An 18,105-nucleotide genomic window follows, 5' to 3' on the forward strand; every position below is an offset into this window, starting at 1 on the left:
TTTGTTTGGGAGGTACCGCTAGTAGTGAAACGATGAGAACCATCTTCGAACTTTATCCAAGAGTCGCAGAATTATTATGTATGATATGCAAAGTTTGGACCAACGTAGTATCCAGATTGAAGTTGTCAACGAGCTACTAACAATATCTTATATTAACAATTTCCCCCAAAAGTGAAGGATTGTGGGAAATTCTGACTCAGTATAGAACCATGTAAAATTTGCAGTTCAAAATTGAATCAAATAATTTCATCATAAAATATGTAAATTTGTAATTAAATTTTCATAAAAATATTATTCCCAGATATATGCTTTGATCTGAAACTCAGAGTGAAATTTTGTGTAGAAATTTTCTTCTTTTGACTCTTTTCATCTAGAACTAAGTTTCATGTTACTTTCATGCATCAGTTCGAAAAAAAGAAGAAAAAAAATTGGAGATTTTTTCGGCAAAGTTGGTCCCGATATTTTTGGGGTATACAATGTAAATAGTGATTTCATTTCTTTGGTGACATATAGTGAAATTTGACGGAGAATATTTTTGTCTTTGACATCATCTCTCTAAAATTATGTTTTGTGGTACAATTTTGAATATACTCAGATAAAGTACGACTTTAACCCTAAAATGTGTTTTTCATTTTTAGAGATTCCTGGCGATTAGATAGTAAAATTTTATGACGAACAATTCTGTAGAATATTTTGATGTGATATAATCGCATTTTAGAGGAGTTTTTGAACGATCTCATATCTTTAGCCCTACTTTCATAATCTGCTTAATTTTCCTTGTCATTTTTTCGCTGTCGCACAGTGTAATGGTTCCACAAAGATCCCATACTGCTCTCAGAATATGTTTCAAGCGGAAAGGCCAATACTCGGATTAAATGATGGACCGAAGACATGGAAAAAATAGCATTGCAATTAAAAATTTGAAAGATTAAGTCCATATTTATATTAGGCAATTTTCCTTGCGACAATTTTCAGTTTGGTGGAGAGGCATATGGTAACCCTTTGCCTCTCAACACCCCCTCTCACCTACAAACTGACAATTGCCGCAAGGAAAACTGCCTAATGTAAATTGGGACAAAGTAAGACATAGAAAATCTATTCTTATTCTGCACATCGGCCACCTGAGTACGAATTTTCTATGTTATTATCCCGGAATTATAATGTGGATTTAAAATCTGGCCCCTATATATAAAAGGGGTCAACAGAATTCTGTGCAACCTAAAGAATTTCACATTTTTTTACCCAGTTTATTTTTTTGTTTTTGTGGCTCAACAGTTTTGAACTTACCTCTTGAATTTGTTGCTGCGTCTGCGATTTTTTGGAAAGCATCCAAATACGATGCTATTGCTTGGATGGCCGCTCTGTAAAAAATAGAAAAAAGAAAAAACAAACAGACATAAAAACATTATCATAATATTAGAAACCAAAACCAAATAAACAATAACAGCTTGACAAGAAGTACAGAAAAATTACAGCCATAAAAATATGTGAAAAGTTTAAGAAAACTAAACCTAAAAAAACAGAAGAAGAAACGATAAAACTTTTCCTCGCCGAATACTTGCACTGCAAAGTCATGAAAATCAAGGAAATAATTTAAATTCATATGGCTGACTTGTTGTTGCTGCTGTTGACTCTTGTCGAGATGGGATGTAATGGCATTTTTGAACTTCGTGAAAATGTTTTCATAAAACAGCTTTTTATATTACAAGTAAATTGTTTAGATGTTTTTTATATATTTTTTATTTATTTATTGTTGTGTTTTTATGTATGGGGAGGAAATTCCCTGACCAGAATAATTTTTGGGAATTTGTATGCGTGGGGGTTGGAGTAATAAATGTTGTAAAATTATTTTATGTGGTCATTTGAAATAGAACTGTTACATTTTTTGTGCAGCTTTGTTTTTATTGCTTGACCACACATTGAGATGCTGTAATTTAATTCACAGCTTTTTTGTATCAACACCTAAAATGTTTATTTTTTATTAAACATGTTTTTTTATAGTGGAAAAACTAGGCTAATAAGGGAAATAAAATGGAAATGGGGAAATGCATTTTTGTTGAAAATCGCAATTTCGAAATAATTTAAATATAGAACAAAACTAATATAAACTAATAGCAGAAGGTCGCCCAGGAGGTCCAGGCTAAAGATAAATTTAATTGCCAAAACACCGTATATTTATTAGAATGTGATGCTAAGTTAATTGTATTCAAATTATATAATTATTTAGTCCAAAGTTGTCTATAGATGCCAAAACTTGAGTCCTTTGGCCTTCACTGTAGCAACAAGCAAACAAAGTCATGAACAACTACTCTCTTTCGTTCATTTGACAGTTCCAGTGAAAAACATCCAGACGTCTATAACACAATAACCCTCCAGAGAATAGATCCTGTAAGTTTTTTTATACAATTATTCCTTAAAGGATTCTATACATTTCATGGATAATTGTTGTTAACAAATTTCTGGCACTCCGTCTGCGCCATTTAGTATCAATCTGTAGGAATATCATCTTGTCTTCTATTTGGAATTCATTGTCTCTAGTATATATAGGTGTAAATATGTATGTCTATAGCTGAAATTGTTTTGTTTATTTCTTTTCTTAATATTCTCGTGAGACAATTAACAAATTGCATTGCTGTTATCAATTAATTGTCACTCAAATTAAATGTCATTTACATAATAAAACGTTCGACAACGAAGAAGACAGACAATAAAACAACTAAAACAATTACTTACTTTAGACAAGCGTGTAATTTACTGGCCTTGGCAACAAAATCCTCCCATAATGGTGATGTATTCTGTAATGAAAAAAAGAAGAAAAGGAAATACGAAATTAATGCAAATTGTAACAATAATTATGTGAAAAATACAACATTATGAAGGAGAGGGAGAGAGAGAGAGAGGGAAAGAGCAAAATGTTAATTATAATCAAAGAGTTATAGCTAAGTGCTACCGGACGCTTCCACCGGCTGTAGATAGTGTTATGAATACCTAAACGCAGAGGAAAAATATTTTTCTCTATTGTTGCAGCAACAATAACTATTTTTGTCACAATTATGTTTTTTTCAACCAATGTAATTTGGAATTTTTTCAACGATCAATATACCAAAAAGCTTGGATTTTTAAACTATATTTTTTTTCCACCAACAATAGACCAAAAAGCGCGGATTTTTTTAACAATATTTTTTCCACCAACAATAGATCAAAAAAGCTGAGATTTTTTAAAAAAAAAATTTCAACCTGCGATAGACCAAAAAGCGTGGATTTTCTACAAAATATGTTTGGACCTCATTTTGGTAGTCAATTTAGTTGGTCGGTGTAAGATTTAGAGCTTTTGGACCAATCCTGACAAAACCGTGGACTCACCCACGAAAAATACAATATCGCTATAAACGTGACCTCAAGAAGTAACATTGATCAAAATGTGCAATTGCTCCTCGATCAGCCCTTATACTACTACACTGAGGTTGGACTTTTGTGAGGGATGTATCCGAAGATGTTGTCCCAAATAGACACCTTGGTACTTGATATATGTACGTTTGGAAGTAATTTGAACATACTCTAGGTCTCGAAAAAATTGAATTGGACTTTGCTCAAGATTTTAGGGAAACATTTTGAAGTCTGGTTGTGGAAATGTCCAAAGGAAGTTTGAGCAAAATATTGCGAGATCCAAAATTTGGACAACATCTGTTCGAAAGTTATAATGGGCTTGAGCCAGACAGACGCACGGACGGACCAACTGGGATAAATCGACTCAACATTGTTTGACGCGGGTTACATTTTGATCATTAGCCGAACGGCTGAGCGTACAATGTCTCGGTGCTCTTGAAACAGCAATCTTCATAGATGAGAAAAATCCAAAAAGAAGAAAAAATCGCTGTTGGGATATTTAAATAAATCGCGGTCAAAGTTCACATTTTTAGGGTTTCGCGATTTTGCTTGGAAACCGCAAGTCCAATCGAAATGGGCTAAAGGAAATGTTGTAGCTTTGAAAATTTGTTCCCAGGATTTACCATAGTTGCGATATGGAAGTTCAGGTCACATTTTTAGGTTTTTTGTTAGGTTTTCATGATTTGCTTCAAAACAGTAAGTCTTTTCGAAATGGGACTACAGAAAATACTATACAAGATTGGGATGCGTAATTTTTTCCTCCGTTGTACCATTTTTGAGATAAATTAATTTAAGTTGGTAAATTGCAGTCATGTCAATGTTTTATAAGGAGGCGATACAGTCTGGAAATTGTCCCAATTTGAATTTCTATATCTCAAAAATGGTAAAACCTACGAAAATATCATAATAGAACAAGAATTTTCACTGCTACAACAAATGCGATTTTTTTTTATTTTTTTTTTCATCTAGGGTGTAAGCTTCTTTCATTTACAAATAACAGCAGATTTTATACAATACCAAGTAACCAAAGTTTGAGAATTAATTTCGTTTACGGTTTTTTTCAGCTACAAATTTGTTACTGATAAGAAAAACTTCAGATGGGCATGCTATTTATAGCAGATATTATCACTTTATAATGCACAACAATACATTTTTCTCCATTATTTTCTCCCACTATTTAGCAACAAGTTCATATAAAATAGGAATACAAAATGTTGATAGGTTTACGAGAGATTGGTTTTCGAGATATACTCCACGGAAAACCCTTGATATGTCGTACATATTGTCCGATAGACACTTCATTTTATGTACTTCTAATCCGCACAATACTGAATTTGGCGTGGCATAAAGAAGGAATTCAGTTTTACTGGAAGATTATCTCAAAAATGGTATTCAAACAAAAAAAAAATTGAAATATTTCTTCAGACAGCTTATTGATAAAGTACATTTTCAGTACAGAACCTTCAGAACAATATCAGTTTTCATTTGAAATTTCAAAAACAAAAATTATTTTAGGGTAAAATCGTAATAATTTGTTAAAGTAGCTCAAAAAATGTTGTCGGACCAAACCATTTCGGTGGGCCCCTCCCCTGCGTACGACCCTGGTACCAGCCACTATACATGGTGGTCGGCTGTATGGAGTTTTACAGCTTTCGGACAATCAGGAATTTTGGAGTTGTCCATGTAAACCCATTGCAAAAAAAATCAGGACGATTTGAGAAAGGTCTTAAATCGCACTTTCCGAATTTTTGTGTGGGAGGTACCGAAGGAGTGAACCAATATTGTCCATATTCGAACCTGATCTATGTTTGGTAGAAATATTACGATGTGCAAAGTATGCACCAAATCGCTTACTCCCTTCAAGATATGTCGTGCAGATCGTTATATCGAAACAATTTGAACTTTTGTGGGCACCAGTGGACCGATATGGTCCATCTACGAAGTTGATCTAAATTTGGATAAAATATTACTACTGTCCATGGTATGGCATATCTTTTATTTGCTGTATGTTGGGAAAGTTGGGTGCCACCGAGGTGCAATGGTATGCACACATAAGGTCGTGGGATCGATTCCCCGGCCAGGCAACATCAAAACACTTTTCAACGGTGGCAAAATACCCCTCAGTAATGTTGGCGACATTTCCTGAGTATTTCAGCCATGTAAAACTTCTCTACAAAGTGGTGTCTTAGACACGCCGCACAGTGTTGCCGCTTCCATACAAAAGTGGACAAAAGTAGAAGGCGTTGACATTGGTTGATGAATTTTTGCACAAGTACTTGTAAAGGCATAGGAATGAAAAATTTCAACTTTGGTCCATATCGGTTCAGATTTGGATATAGCCCCCATATGTATATATCTTTCTCCGATTTTGTTATAACTCGGTCAATTTTGATCGAATAGCCAAATCTGAACCGATTTTTACGAAAATCGGTGAACCTATTCAGGGACCTAAGAAAATATCACATATCAAATTTGAAGGCTATTCGATTAAAATTGACGGACTTATAGCAAAATCGGGGGAAGATATATATGGGGGCAATATCCAAATCTGAACCGATTTTTGTGAAAATCGGTAGAGCTACTCAGGGGCCTAAGAAAATATTAGATATTAAATTTGAAGGCTATTCGATCAAAATTGACCGTGTTATAGGAAAATCGGTGAAAGATATATATGAGGACTATATCCAAATCTGAACCGATTTTTGTGAAAATTGGTGTAACTATTTAGGGGCCTAAGAAAATAACACATATTTAATTTCAAGGCTATTCGATCGAAATTGAACAAGCTGTAGCAAAATCGGGAAAAGATACATATATATGGGGGCTATATAAAATCTGAACTGATATATCTCAGAAGGTTGCAGGGATGGGCAGAATGTTTTTACACATTTCGCTTCGGAAGAGATGTCCAATTAACGGAAATCAAGAGTCAAGGTGGCAATCAAAAGATCTACTCTACGAAATATTAAGAATTTATATATTCTTTTTATAAATTTTAAATTTTTAGTTCTTGATAACGGTACTTTGCCCATGTGCAGTTGATGTCAACTGTTTGTACTATAATTTTTTATTTATAACCCACCCATCAAACTTTTCAGAAAATGTTATTTTAAATGTCGTCTAATTTTCGTATGATTATCGCTTTAGATTATCTGGAAAATATTTTTCATATTTAAAGAGCTATAACTTCAGTATGGATGCACATATCGACAAAATTCTTTCAGATTCGTTGTATCGGATGTGTTTACTGTAAGAAAAAACATAAACATATGTAAAAGTTAACATCACATTTTTTTGAATTTTGTCCACGCGGCAACACTGTGCGCCGTTCGGACTCGGCAATAAACAGTAGGTCTCATATCATTGAGCTAATATTAATCGGGGTGCACTCATTGATATGAGAGAAGTCTCCCTTGTCCCTTGTGGAACAATTATTATTATGTTGAGAAAGTTTCATATAATTTCAGCTGCTCATTTTTTGCACCGCTAACAATGGTCTGCGTTTAGTAGGACATGTGGCACGTCTTTCCATCTTAGGTTATTTGATGCATCCTTTACGTCAAGAGTGGCAACTAGTATTTCCTGCCTACTAAAGTTACTTCTCTGTTGGCGGCGAAGAACATGTCGATAACTTCCTTTATATCCCCAAAGGTCGATTTTCCAGGTCTCCTCGATCGTAACGTTTTCCGCCGGTGTTAAGCATACACAATGGTATGTATGATGAGGGAGCGGTAGAAAGTTAACAGGAGGGCAACCGGAAGAGTGATCCGAATACGAAAAATACATTGTTATGGCGGGTATGGGAGTAGGGAGTACGTAGTAGTAGTACGGATACACTCACAGACTTCCAAGAGGCTTACACTCACGCTTAGACGCTTTTTGAATACCAGACTCTGCTCTTGATTTTGCTCAAAGAAGAAATTCTTGCGAATTTGTTATGGAAAAATAGAACAAAATTGGATTTAAGCGCAAAGTGTTGAACTTCTATACACCAACCATTTTGTTGGGGCTACGTAAGATTTTTCAAAGTTTTCGAGAATATTATGTCACGAAGTATGTACAGGTTTGCCTTCAGGACTATTTTCGGTGAAAACTTAAAAACAATCGGTGAGCACCCCTTAAACTGCACTTAAGCGACAATTATGAAATTTTGGGTCATTATCTCTCATGTCCACGAAAATAATTATATCATTGAAATCAGAACCACAAGGACTACCTCGGTACGTATTCTAAAACAATTTTCGAGAACTTCTTAAACTATACTTATCTATAAAGTCTACCTTCAGCTCTCTAAAAAGAAGACTTCCTTCAACTCGTCTAAAAAAATAATCTCCTGGGGCTCGTCGATAAAGACTCACTTCAGCTCGTCTATAAAGACTCACTTCAGCTCGTCTATAAAGACTCACTTCAGCTCGTCTATCAAGACTCACTTCAGCTCGTCTATAAAGACTCACTTCAGCCCGTCTATAAAGACTCACTTCAGCCCGTCTATAAAGACTCACTTCAGCTCGTCTATAAAGACTCACTTCAGCTCGTCTATAAAGACTCCCTTCAGCTCGTCTATAAAGACTCACATCAGCTCGTCTATAAAGACTCACATCAGCTCATCTATAAAGACTCACATCAGCTCGTCTATAAAGACTCCCTTCAGCTCGTCTATAAAGACTCCCTTCAGATCGTCTATAAAGACTCGCTTCAGCTCGTCTATAAAGACTCACTTCAGCACGTCTATAAAGACTTCCTTCAGCTCATCTATAAAGACTCACTTCAGGTCGTCTATAAAGACTCACTTCATGTCGTCTATAGAATTTGTTAACTAAAAAAATATTTTTATAACCCTAAAAGTATGCTTGTATAGTATGGTTTATCTCAACTCCTGTAAGTATGCAATATAAATTTGTTTACAATAACAATCGATTTTTAACTCAATTTTATTTGGAATTAATTTTAATTAACTATGCCAACGACAAGTTTGGAGGAAAACATTTGGCTAAGTCAATTCATTTGTAAATTTTCTCCGCAAAGTATGCAATGCAGCTCGTCTATAAAGATTCCCTTCAGCTGGCCTATAAAGACTCTACTTATTTTATTCAAATTGTGCAGGAAAAATAAAAGTTGTTATTTCGAAAAAAAAAATCATTTTACTACCTCAAAAGCATGCTTGGTTTTTCTCAACTCCTGTAAGTATGCAACACAAATTTGTTATTGTAAATAACATTCGATTTTTTAAATCCATATTATTTAACTAATTTTCTTGATCCATATTCAACGATTTGAAATTAATTTTATTTAACCATGCCACTGACAAGTTTGCAAGAAAACTTTTATTTAAGTCAATTTATTTGTATATTTTCACCGCAAAGTATGCAATGGAAAATTCGCTAATTGCAACTAACTAGTGGTGAAGTGCATTAAGCTTTCAAACACTAATTGAAATTTAGTGATAAGTACATTTTGAAGGAAGAGAAGTTCAAAAGTTCATTAATTTGTTGCATAACAGGAAGGAGGAGTAAATAAAAAATAGGGTCGTAGGTGCTACACACAAAAAGGAGGAAAAGGATTAAATTTTTGTACACATTTTTACTAGAAGACTAGCTGAAGAGAAGCTTTATAAATAAACTGAGAGGAGTCTCTATACACGAACTAAAGGGAATCTTTCCAGATCAGCCGAGGTGAGTCTATATAGACGAGCTGATGGTAGCAAGGCTAAATTTCGAGCTGACATTTTAGATCATAACTTTTCCCCTATAGCAAAAACATGTTTGTTTGAAATTTCACTTCCGGAGCTTACCACAACGTTTTGATTTTCTTCTTCTTCTTCTTTGCAATTATCTTTACTTTACAATGCCATTGTGTGTGTTTTTGCATCATGAACATTGAACTGTGTGTGCCAATTTTATGTAGTGGCGGTGATAAAAATTGAAACCAAATTATAAAAATGCAAAACAATAAAAAGTTTAAATGTTGCTGCTGCTGCAACAGCTAATAATAACTATGAAATCATATACTCGAGACGGGTTTTAATTACCAAGGGGTCTCTTTTTTTAGAATATGAACAACCTTTAAACATTGGCCGGTCGAGTCAACAGAAAAGCTTAATTCACATGGCGTCGCATAAAACGAAAAAAAAAACAACAAACATATCTAAATGCGTTAATTGTTTTGTGTTGGTAATTGTGATATTTGAAAATGTACTCTATTTTTTATTATTAGTTTAGAAAAATAGAATAACAGCCAGTAAAGAATAACAACTACAATTTTTAATTGTTTCAATTTTTTCAACAATTCTTTCTTTTTTTGTTTGTTCTATGCCATTACCCATTTTGCTACGAAAAAAACTCATACATTTCAATTAACAAAAATTAACCTTGACAACTGAAATAAAAACAAAATCTTCAAGTGTGATATATGAAAGGCATATGAGCGGGCCAATGTAGAAATAGAGAGAGAGAAAAGAGTAAAGGGAAAACAATTTAAATAGCAAAATTTTTAAAAATGAATGAAGAAGTGTATTTTGAGACTAATAAGAACTTGTTTGTGAAAAGCCTACTTTTTTCTGACATTTGTCGTCCACAATACATGTTGCCTATGCATCCATACTAGGTCGGTGCGATTTATATGGAAGGAAAAACAACTTAATGTCCCGTTCGGGTTTCTTATTCCTGGGATTGTACTGAGCAAAAAAAATCCACTAGACCGTACGTCTACGGTGGAAATCGAGTCTCCCGATTATGAAGTTTTTATTTACGTTTTTTTGGATATTTTGCCATATAACTGCCAAACCATTGAGATTTTCGATCCCACACTAAGACAAAAATTGTAGCCAAAACCATAATTAAGAAGTCTCTAGTACATCGCAAAAGCATTGGAACGCTCCTTCTGGCAGTATTGTCCTTGTGGTTAAAAAACTTCAAGTCAAAATCGGGAGGCTCGATTTTCATCGTAGACATATGGACTAGTGGACTTTTTTGCTCAGTACAATTCCAGGTATTAGAAACGCGAATAGCCCAATAAGGTGTTCAAATCGCCCCACCCTAATTCATACACTCATTTATTCAAAGAGTGTCTTAAGGGGTGACCATCACTTGTAAATTTCAGAAAATCGAAAAAAAATTTAAAAAAATGTTTAAAAAATTAAAAAATTAGACGAGAAAGCCCTATAAGCGAACCAATAACCACTCCCACAATGTTTACGGCAGAGGAACTAAAAACAGCAGCTAGACAATTGAAAAATAATAAGGCTCCTGGACCTGACGGAGGCCCAGCAGAAGTTCTTAAAGAGATTGCAGAAGCACGACCAGAAATATTGCTGAAAATATATAACCGTTGTTTGCTAGAGGAAATCTTTCCATCATCGTGGAAAGAGCAACAACTGGTTCTTATTAGCAAAGGTAAAGGAGATCCAACTGCTCCCTAATCATACAGACCATTGTGTATGCTCAACACAGCCGGAAAACTTTACGAGAGACTTCTAAAGCCAACAATAGAACATGCCATACGCTCGATAGGTGGCCTATCGAAGAGGCAATATGGTTTCAGACCTGGAAAGTCGACAGTTGGGGCTATTGGAGAGGTTGTCGATGTGTTTTCCGCCGCTCAACATAGAAACAACTTTAGCAGACCGGTAATTCTACTTGCCACTCTCGACGTAAAGAATGCATACAACAGTCTAAGGTGGACAGACGTGCTACATGCCATGAAGACCATATTCCAAGTCCCTGCGTACATCCTGAAGATAGTCAGTAGTTATCTAAGCGAAAGGGTACTGTTGTATAATACAAGCCAAGGTACAAAGCAGAAACATAACACATCAGGAGCCGCACAGGGTTCCATCCTAGGTCCTGACCTCTGGAACATTAGCTACAATGAAATTCTGGAAATTAGTGGGGTACGCAGATGACGTAGCAGCTGTGATTCAGGTCAGAAATACGGAAGATGCTCTGCGTAAGCTGACACCAGTAATGCTCCGAACCAGAGCTTGGCTAGAAGCACATGGGTTGGAACTATCTATAAACAAAACCGAGCTGGTATTATTGTCCAGAAAGCATATCCCAGCAGAAACCGATATGCGGGTAAACAATTTCGTTATCCGCACGCAGAAATTTGTTACCTATCTTGGGATACAACGCGATACAAAACTGACGTTCACGCCGCAGATAAACCGAGCATGTGAAAAAGCTTCTGCAATCACAGGGCAACTGAGTAGATTGATGGCCAACATTGGAGCGCCACTCCCACGCAAAAGGAAACTATTAATAGAAACATGCAATAGCATTTTGCTTTATGGGTGTGAAGTCAGGGCTCCGAGCATTTCTACTAAATGCAGAGCGAAAAAATTTTTAGCGGTACAAAGAACGGCGGCAATGCGAGTTGCTTCTGCATACCGCACAGTTTCGGGACCAGCTGTACAAATCATTGCAGATTTAATGGCGGAAGAACGGATGAAATTATATGAAATGAAGCGTTCCCAACACGCAACAGGAGCAGACATTTTCCAAATAAAAGATCTAACGTTTATAAAATGGCAAACAATGTGGAACAGAGAGACTTGCAGCAGATGGACGGCGAAGCTTATCTCAAATATCAAAACCTGGGTGGATAGAAAACATGGGGATGTCAACTATTATTTGACGCAGATGCTCACCGGACATGGGTATTTCCGGAAGTACTTGTTTAGACAAGGAAAATGCAACTCCCCCTTCTGTTTCTACAAAGAAGAAGATACCGTAGATGACGCTGAGCACACATTCTTTGCATGCAGCCGTTGGTCAAAGGTCCGGGCAACAACAGAGCAAGAAACTGGCGCACTAACAGCCGAAAATGCTGATTACCAACGAAAAATGGATCGCCGTTGCAAGATACTGGATCTGGACAACGCTAATACTACAAACTGAAGTGGGAAATATAGCGGACGCAACCAAATTGGACGCAAGCAAATTGGAGAAGAAACTCCATACGACCTGGGAGCCACCTCGAAGTAATGCGAAAGCAGTGCCTAAGCATTAATTCTAACGAGGGCATATACACTTACTTTCATACGGCCAAAATATGCCTCATCGAAATAATGGTTTTATACCCCAAGTATGTTTGGATGAAATCCGCTTCAAACAATTTGGTGCCGATTTAGTAATGTAAGTCCGTTCGTCTGTCTGGCTGGAGCGCACGATAACTCTCGAACGGATTAGGAAAAGTGCAGTTTAAGACCTGCTCTTGAATCTCTGTTTTTTTTTTTTTGTAACAATTTTTTGCTGGTCGTCGACTGAATAAGCCGACCTCTACCGTTCTTCTGTGAATCGTCCTTTTGCTAATTTTTAAATCTAAGCGATTTTGCATTTGACCAGAAGATGCGGTACCTCCAGATGTTCGATATTTTGAGGTTTTAAACCACATTTTCCAACTAAATTAGCTACAAGTACCAAACTTAGCGTTCCTAGTGGTGACAAATGTTTTCCACAAACAATTGTGGATCTGGGTCCACGTTTGGGTATAGCTCCATATAACGATACCTCCCGATTTTCAGTATTTTGAGGATTTAAGCTACATTTTTCAAAAAAATATTTATTTCGCCTGAACTAATTAATAACTTAATGTCCTCTATGCCTACAACTGACAACTTTTGCTTTGAGAGATAGATCTAAACATATTGCCTACTTTCTCTTTCTTTTTCCCTTTGATAACAATCGCATTAAGATTTTATTTATCTTTTTTCTCATGATTTCTTTCATCTACCCTCACAAAATAAATAATTTCAGAATTTTCATCTTTGATTTTTATGCAGCAAAAATAAAAATTCAAGAAAACAAGCAGCTTAGTTATTGGTATTTGCCTTTGATGTGATTATTTGCCTGGTAATGCAATCTGACAGACATTGACGCTGATGATGATGACTTGACAATCATTCAGCCTCATTGGCAGTCTTTCACATATGCAAACATACACACATACATACATATTTTACATTATGCAACATTGTTCAATAATCTGTATTAAGATTCAGTGACTTTTTCACACTCGTTGAAGATTGGTGTCAAAGCCCATGATGAGATGGAATGAATGAATGGTGTGGTATGGTAATGTACAGCCATGCCAGTAGTAGTTAACCAGTTACTTGTAAAAAATTGCCAGAACAACAGCCCTTTACATATATTGTCATCGGCATAATGATGATGATCATCATCATCATCGTCGTCGGTGTCACCAGCAACTGCTGCTTCAAGCCTGGCAATTGTGGCAATTTCAAATCAAAATTTCCATATCAAATATTAAAAGCAGAATGTAACATGACAAGCTTGTGATACTACTTGACAACAAAAGCTGTAATAATTTGCTATCACCATCAGCAGCAGTTGCTGCAGCAAGAAGCGGGGGCTACTTTAATTGTCATCATAATTGGAATATTTATAAAAATGGGGTGATGAAATGTGTTCAATGAACATTTAAGATTGGAGTACATTGGCGAATTTAATGCTCCAACGCAATGAATAAGCTATGGTTGTGGAAGAACTATGTTTGAGCTGACAATAATTGAAAGAGCAAAATGTCTAATGTAAAGATAATCCATTCATGAAGTACCTACGACCCAATTTTTCTTCTTCTTTTTCTTGTAATGCCGCAATTAACTTTTAAACCTCTCTTTTCATTCAAAATGTTCTCCTCTCACTTAATTTCAATTAAAGTTTAAAAACTCAATGCACTTAATGCACTCAGTAGTAATTAGCGAATTTTCCATTGCATACTTTGCGGCGAAAATATTCAAATAAATTGACTGAACTAAAAGTTGTCTTTTAAACTCGTCATTGGCATCGTTAGTTAAAATTAATTCCAAATCATTGGATATGGTTCAAGAAAATTAATTAAATAATATTGAGTTCGAAAAAATCAATTTTTTGTACACTTACAGAAATTGAAATAAACCAAGCATACTTTTGGGGTTATAAAAATACATTTTTAGATTTGACAATTTCTATTTTTTGCACATATTGAACAAAATAAAAGGAGTATTTATGAAAGAGCTCGATAAAGTCTTCATAGACGAGCGGAAGGGAGTCTTTATAGACGAGCTGGAGGGAGTCTTTATAGACGAGATGAAAGGGGTCTTTATAGACGAGCTCAAAGAAGTCTTTATAGAAGAGCTGAAGGGGGCTTTATAGACGAGCTGTAGGTAGTCTTTAAAGACGAGCTGTCTTTATAAACGAGTCGTAGAGACTAGCTTAAGTCAGAGAGTTTTTATAGACGAGCTGTAGGGAGTCTTTATATACGAGCTAAAAAGGTCGTCTATAAATACGCCCTTAGGTCATCTATAACGACGCCCTTAGGTCGTCTATAAAGACGCTTTTTAGGCGCTTTAGGTCATCTATAAAACTCCCTTTAGGTAGTCTATAAAAACGTAATTTAAGTCGTTTTTAAGGGCTCATTTTAGGTCGTATAGAAAGACGCCTTCTATAATGTCTAAAATACTTTCTTTAGGTCTTCCATACAGACGCCATTTCGGTCGTCTATAAAGACGCCCTTCAGGTCGTCTATAAAGATGCTCTTCAGGTCGTCTGTGAAGATGCCATTCAGGTCGTCTATAAACAGGTCTTTTATAAAGATGCCCTTTCAGGTCGTCTATAAAGATTCCTTTTCAGGTCGTCTATAAAGATGCTCTTCAGGTCGTCTGTAAAGACTCCCTTCAGATCGTCTATAAAAGAAATACCCCCAGAAAAAACATTGACCCTGGAGAATTCTGATTGTAACAACTAATAATAACAAATAATTATTGAAATATTTATCGGAGGTTAGTCCATTATTTTGAATACATATGTTTGTTGTTGCAAATAATTTGTAATGGAATTCCTTTCCATAAAAACAACTTAACTTCTCAACCCAATTGACATTTTGCTTCTTACAAAATTTATTTCAAGGTTATCACTCTCATTCCACATAGATTCCAACACAACGAAATTCAGGAAAACAAAAATTGAAATACATATGTCAATTAATGCCCCAGCCATTTCAATCAATCAAAATTGAATTTTCTTTATGTCATTCTATTTCTCCATCACTTGGAGTAGTTGATTATTTTGATTGGCTCTCTACACTCACTCAAAACAACAACTGTCGAACAATTCTATAAATAACTAATTTTAATAGAGAATCGTTAAAAAATTCACAGCATCAGACAATAAATATTGGCTAATAAAAATTTTTTGTTATTATTGATGGCGTCATATCATTGACATGATGGGGTCTTTTTTAATGCTTGTAATCTTCGATAGTTTCAATAATAAACGAGCTGAAGTGAGTCTTTAAAGACGAGCTGAAGTGAGTCTTTATAGACGAGCTGAAGTGAGTCTTTATAGACGAGCTGAAGTGAGTCTTTATAGACGAGCTGAAGTGAGTCTTTATAGACGAGCTGAAGTGAGTCTTTATAGACGAGCTGAAGTGAGTCTTTATAGACGAGCTGAAGTGAGTCCTTATAGACGAGCTGAAGTGAGTCTTTATAGACGAGCTAAAGTGAGTCTTTATAGACGAGCTGAAGTGAGTTTTTATAGACGAGCTGAAGTGAGTTTTTATAGACGAGCTGAAGTGAGTCCTTATAGACGAGCTGAAGTGAGTCCTTATAGACGAGCTGAAGTGAGTCTTTATAGACGAGCTGAAGTGAGTCTTTGTAGACGAGCTGAAGTGAGTCTTTATAGACGAGCTGAAGTGAGTCTTTATAGACGAGCTGAAGTGAGTCTTTATAGACGAGCTGAAGCGAGTCTTTATAGACGAGCTGAAGTGAGTCTTTGTAGACGAGCTGAAGTGAGTCTTTATAGACGAGCTGAAGGGAATCTTTACAGACGAGCGCTGAAGTGAGTCTTTATAGACTAGCGCTGAAGTGAGTCTTTATAGACGAGCGCTGAAGTGAGTCTTTATAGACGAGCGCTGAAGTGAGTCTTTATAGACGAGCTGAAGTGAGTCTTTATAGACGAGCTGAAGTGAGTCTTTATAGACGAGCTGAAGTGAGTCTTTATAGACGAGCTGAAGTGAGCTGAAGTGAGTCTTTATAGACGAGCTGAAGTGAGTCTTTATAGACGAGCTGAAGTGAGTCTTTATAGACGAGCTGAAGTGAGTCTTTATAGACGAGCTGAAGTGAGTCTTTATAGACGAGCTGAAGTGAGTCTTTATAGACGAGCTGAAGTGAGCTGAAGTGAGTCTTTATAGACGAGCTGAAGTGAGTCTTTATAGACGAGCTGAAGTGAGTCTTCATAGACGAGCTGAAGTGAGTCTTCATAGACGAGCTGAAGTGAGTCTTTATAGCCGAGCTGAAGTGAGTTTTTATAGACGGGCTGAAGTGTGTCTTTATAGCCGAGCTGAAGTGAGTCTTTATAGCCGAGCTGAAGTGAGTCTTTATAGACGAGCTGAAGTGAGTCTTTATAGACGAGCTGAAGTGAGTCTTTATAGACGAGCTGAAGTGAGTCTTTATAGACGAGCTGAAGTGAGTCTTTATAGACGAGCTGAAGTGAGTCTTTATAGACGAGCTGAAGTGAGTCTTTATAGACGAGCTGAAGTGAGTCTTTATAGACGAGCTGACGTGAGTCTTTATAGACGAGCTGAAGTGAGTCTTTATAGACGAGCTGAAGTGAGTCTTTATAGACGAGCTGAAGTGAGTCTTTATAGACGAGCTGAAGTGAGTCTTTATAGACGAGCTGAAGTGAGTCTTTATAGACGAGCTGAAGTGAGTCTTTATAGACGAGCTGAAGTGAGTCTTTATAGACGAGCTGAAGTGAGTCTTTATAGACGAGCTGAAGTGAGTCTTTATAGATGAACTGAAGTGAGTCTTTATAGACGAGCTGAAGTGAGTCTTTATAGACGAGCTGAAGTGAGTCTTTATAGACGAGCTGAAGTGAGTCTTTATAGACGAGCTGAAGTGAGTCTTTATAGACGAACTGAAGTGAGTCTTTATAGACGAGCTGAAGTGAGTCTTTATAGACGAGCTGAAGTGAGTCTTTATAGATGAGCTGAAGTGAGTCTTTATAGACAAGTGGAAAGAGTCTTTATGAACGTGGAAGTCCTTATAGACAAGGTTTAAGACGCGCTGAAGGTCGACCTCATGGTCTTCCACGATGAAGGACTCATGTTTTTCTATGAGAAGAGCACATGGTCTTCCATAAGAAGAACTCATGGTCTTCCATAAGAAGAACTCATGGTCTTCTATAAGAAGACCTCATGGTCTTCTATAAGAAGACCTCATGGTCTTCTATAAGAAGACCTCATGGTCTTCTATAAGAAGACCTCATGGTCTTCTATGAGAAGATCTCGTGGTCTTTTATAAGAAGACCTCGTGGTCTATTATAAGAAGACCTCATGCTCTTCTATAAGAAGACCTCATGCTCTTCTATAAGAAGACCTCATGGTCTTCTATAAAAAGACCTTATGGTCTTCTATGAGAAGACCTCATGGTCTTCTATAAGAAGATCTCGTGGTATTCTATACGAAGGTCTCATGGTCATCTATAAGAAGACCTCATGGTCATCTATAAGAAGACCTCATGGTCTTCTATAAGAAGACCTCATGGTCTTCTATAAGAAGATCTCGTGGTATTCTATAAGAAGACCTCATGGTCTTCTATAAAAAGACCTCATGGTCTTCTATGAGAAGACCTCATGGTCTTCTATAAGAAGACCTCATGGTCTTCTATAAGAAGATCTCGTGGTATTCTATACGAAGGTCTCATGGTCATCTATAAGAAGACCT

The 18,105-nt window shown here is 36.2% G+C and overlaps 1 protein-coding gene across 6 annotated transcripts in view; it reads right to left on the reverse strand.

Annotated features, from left to right (window-relative positions):
- mim (missing-in-metastasis) overlaps positions 1 to 18,105 on the reverse strand; it is a 396,419-nt gene that overhangs the window by 73,564 nt on the left and 304,750 nt on the right. For all 6 annotated transcript variants that reach the window (XM_073988101.1, XM_073988098.1, XM_073988097.1 and 3 more), the window contains 2 exons: positions 2,734 to 2,795; positions 1,288 to 1,361 (listed from right to left, as the gene is read on the reverse strand). In XM_073988101.1, coding sequence (XP_073844202.1) covers positions 1,288 to 1,361; positions 2,734 to 2,795 — 136 coding nt within the window. The remainder of the gene's footprint in view (positions 1 to 1,287; positions 1,362 to 2,733; positions 2,796 to 18,105) is intronic.

The sequence above is a fragment of the Musca autumnalis genome, unplaced genomic scaffold (genome assembly GCF_047663935.1).
Source record: "Musca autumnalis isolate F117 unplaced genomic scaffold, ASM4766393v1 scaffold_5, whole genome shotgun sequence".
NCBI classification, from domain to species: Eukaryota; Metazoa; Arthropoda; class Insecta; order Diptera; family Muscidae; genus Musca; species Musca autumnalis.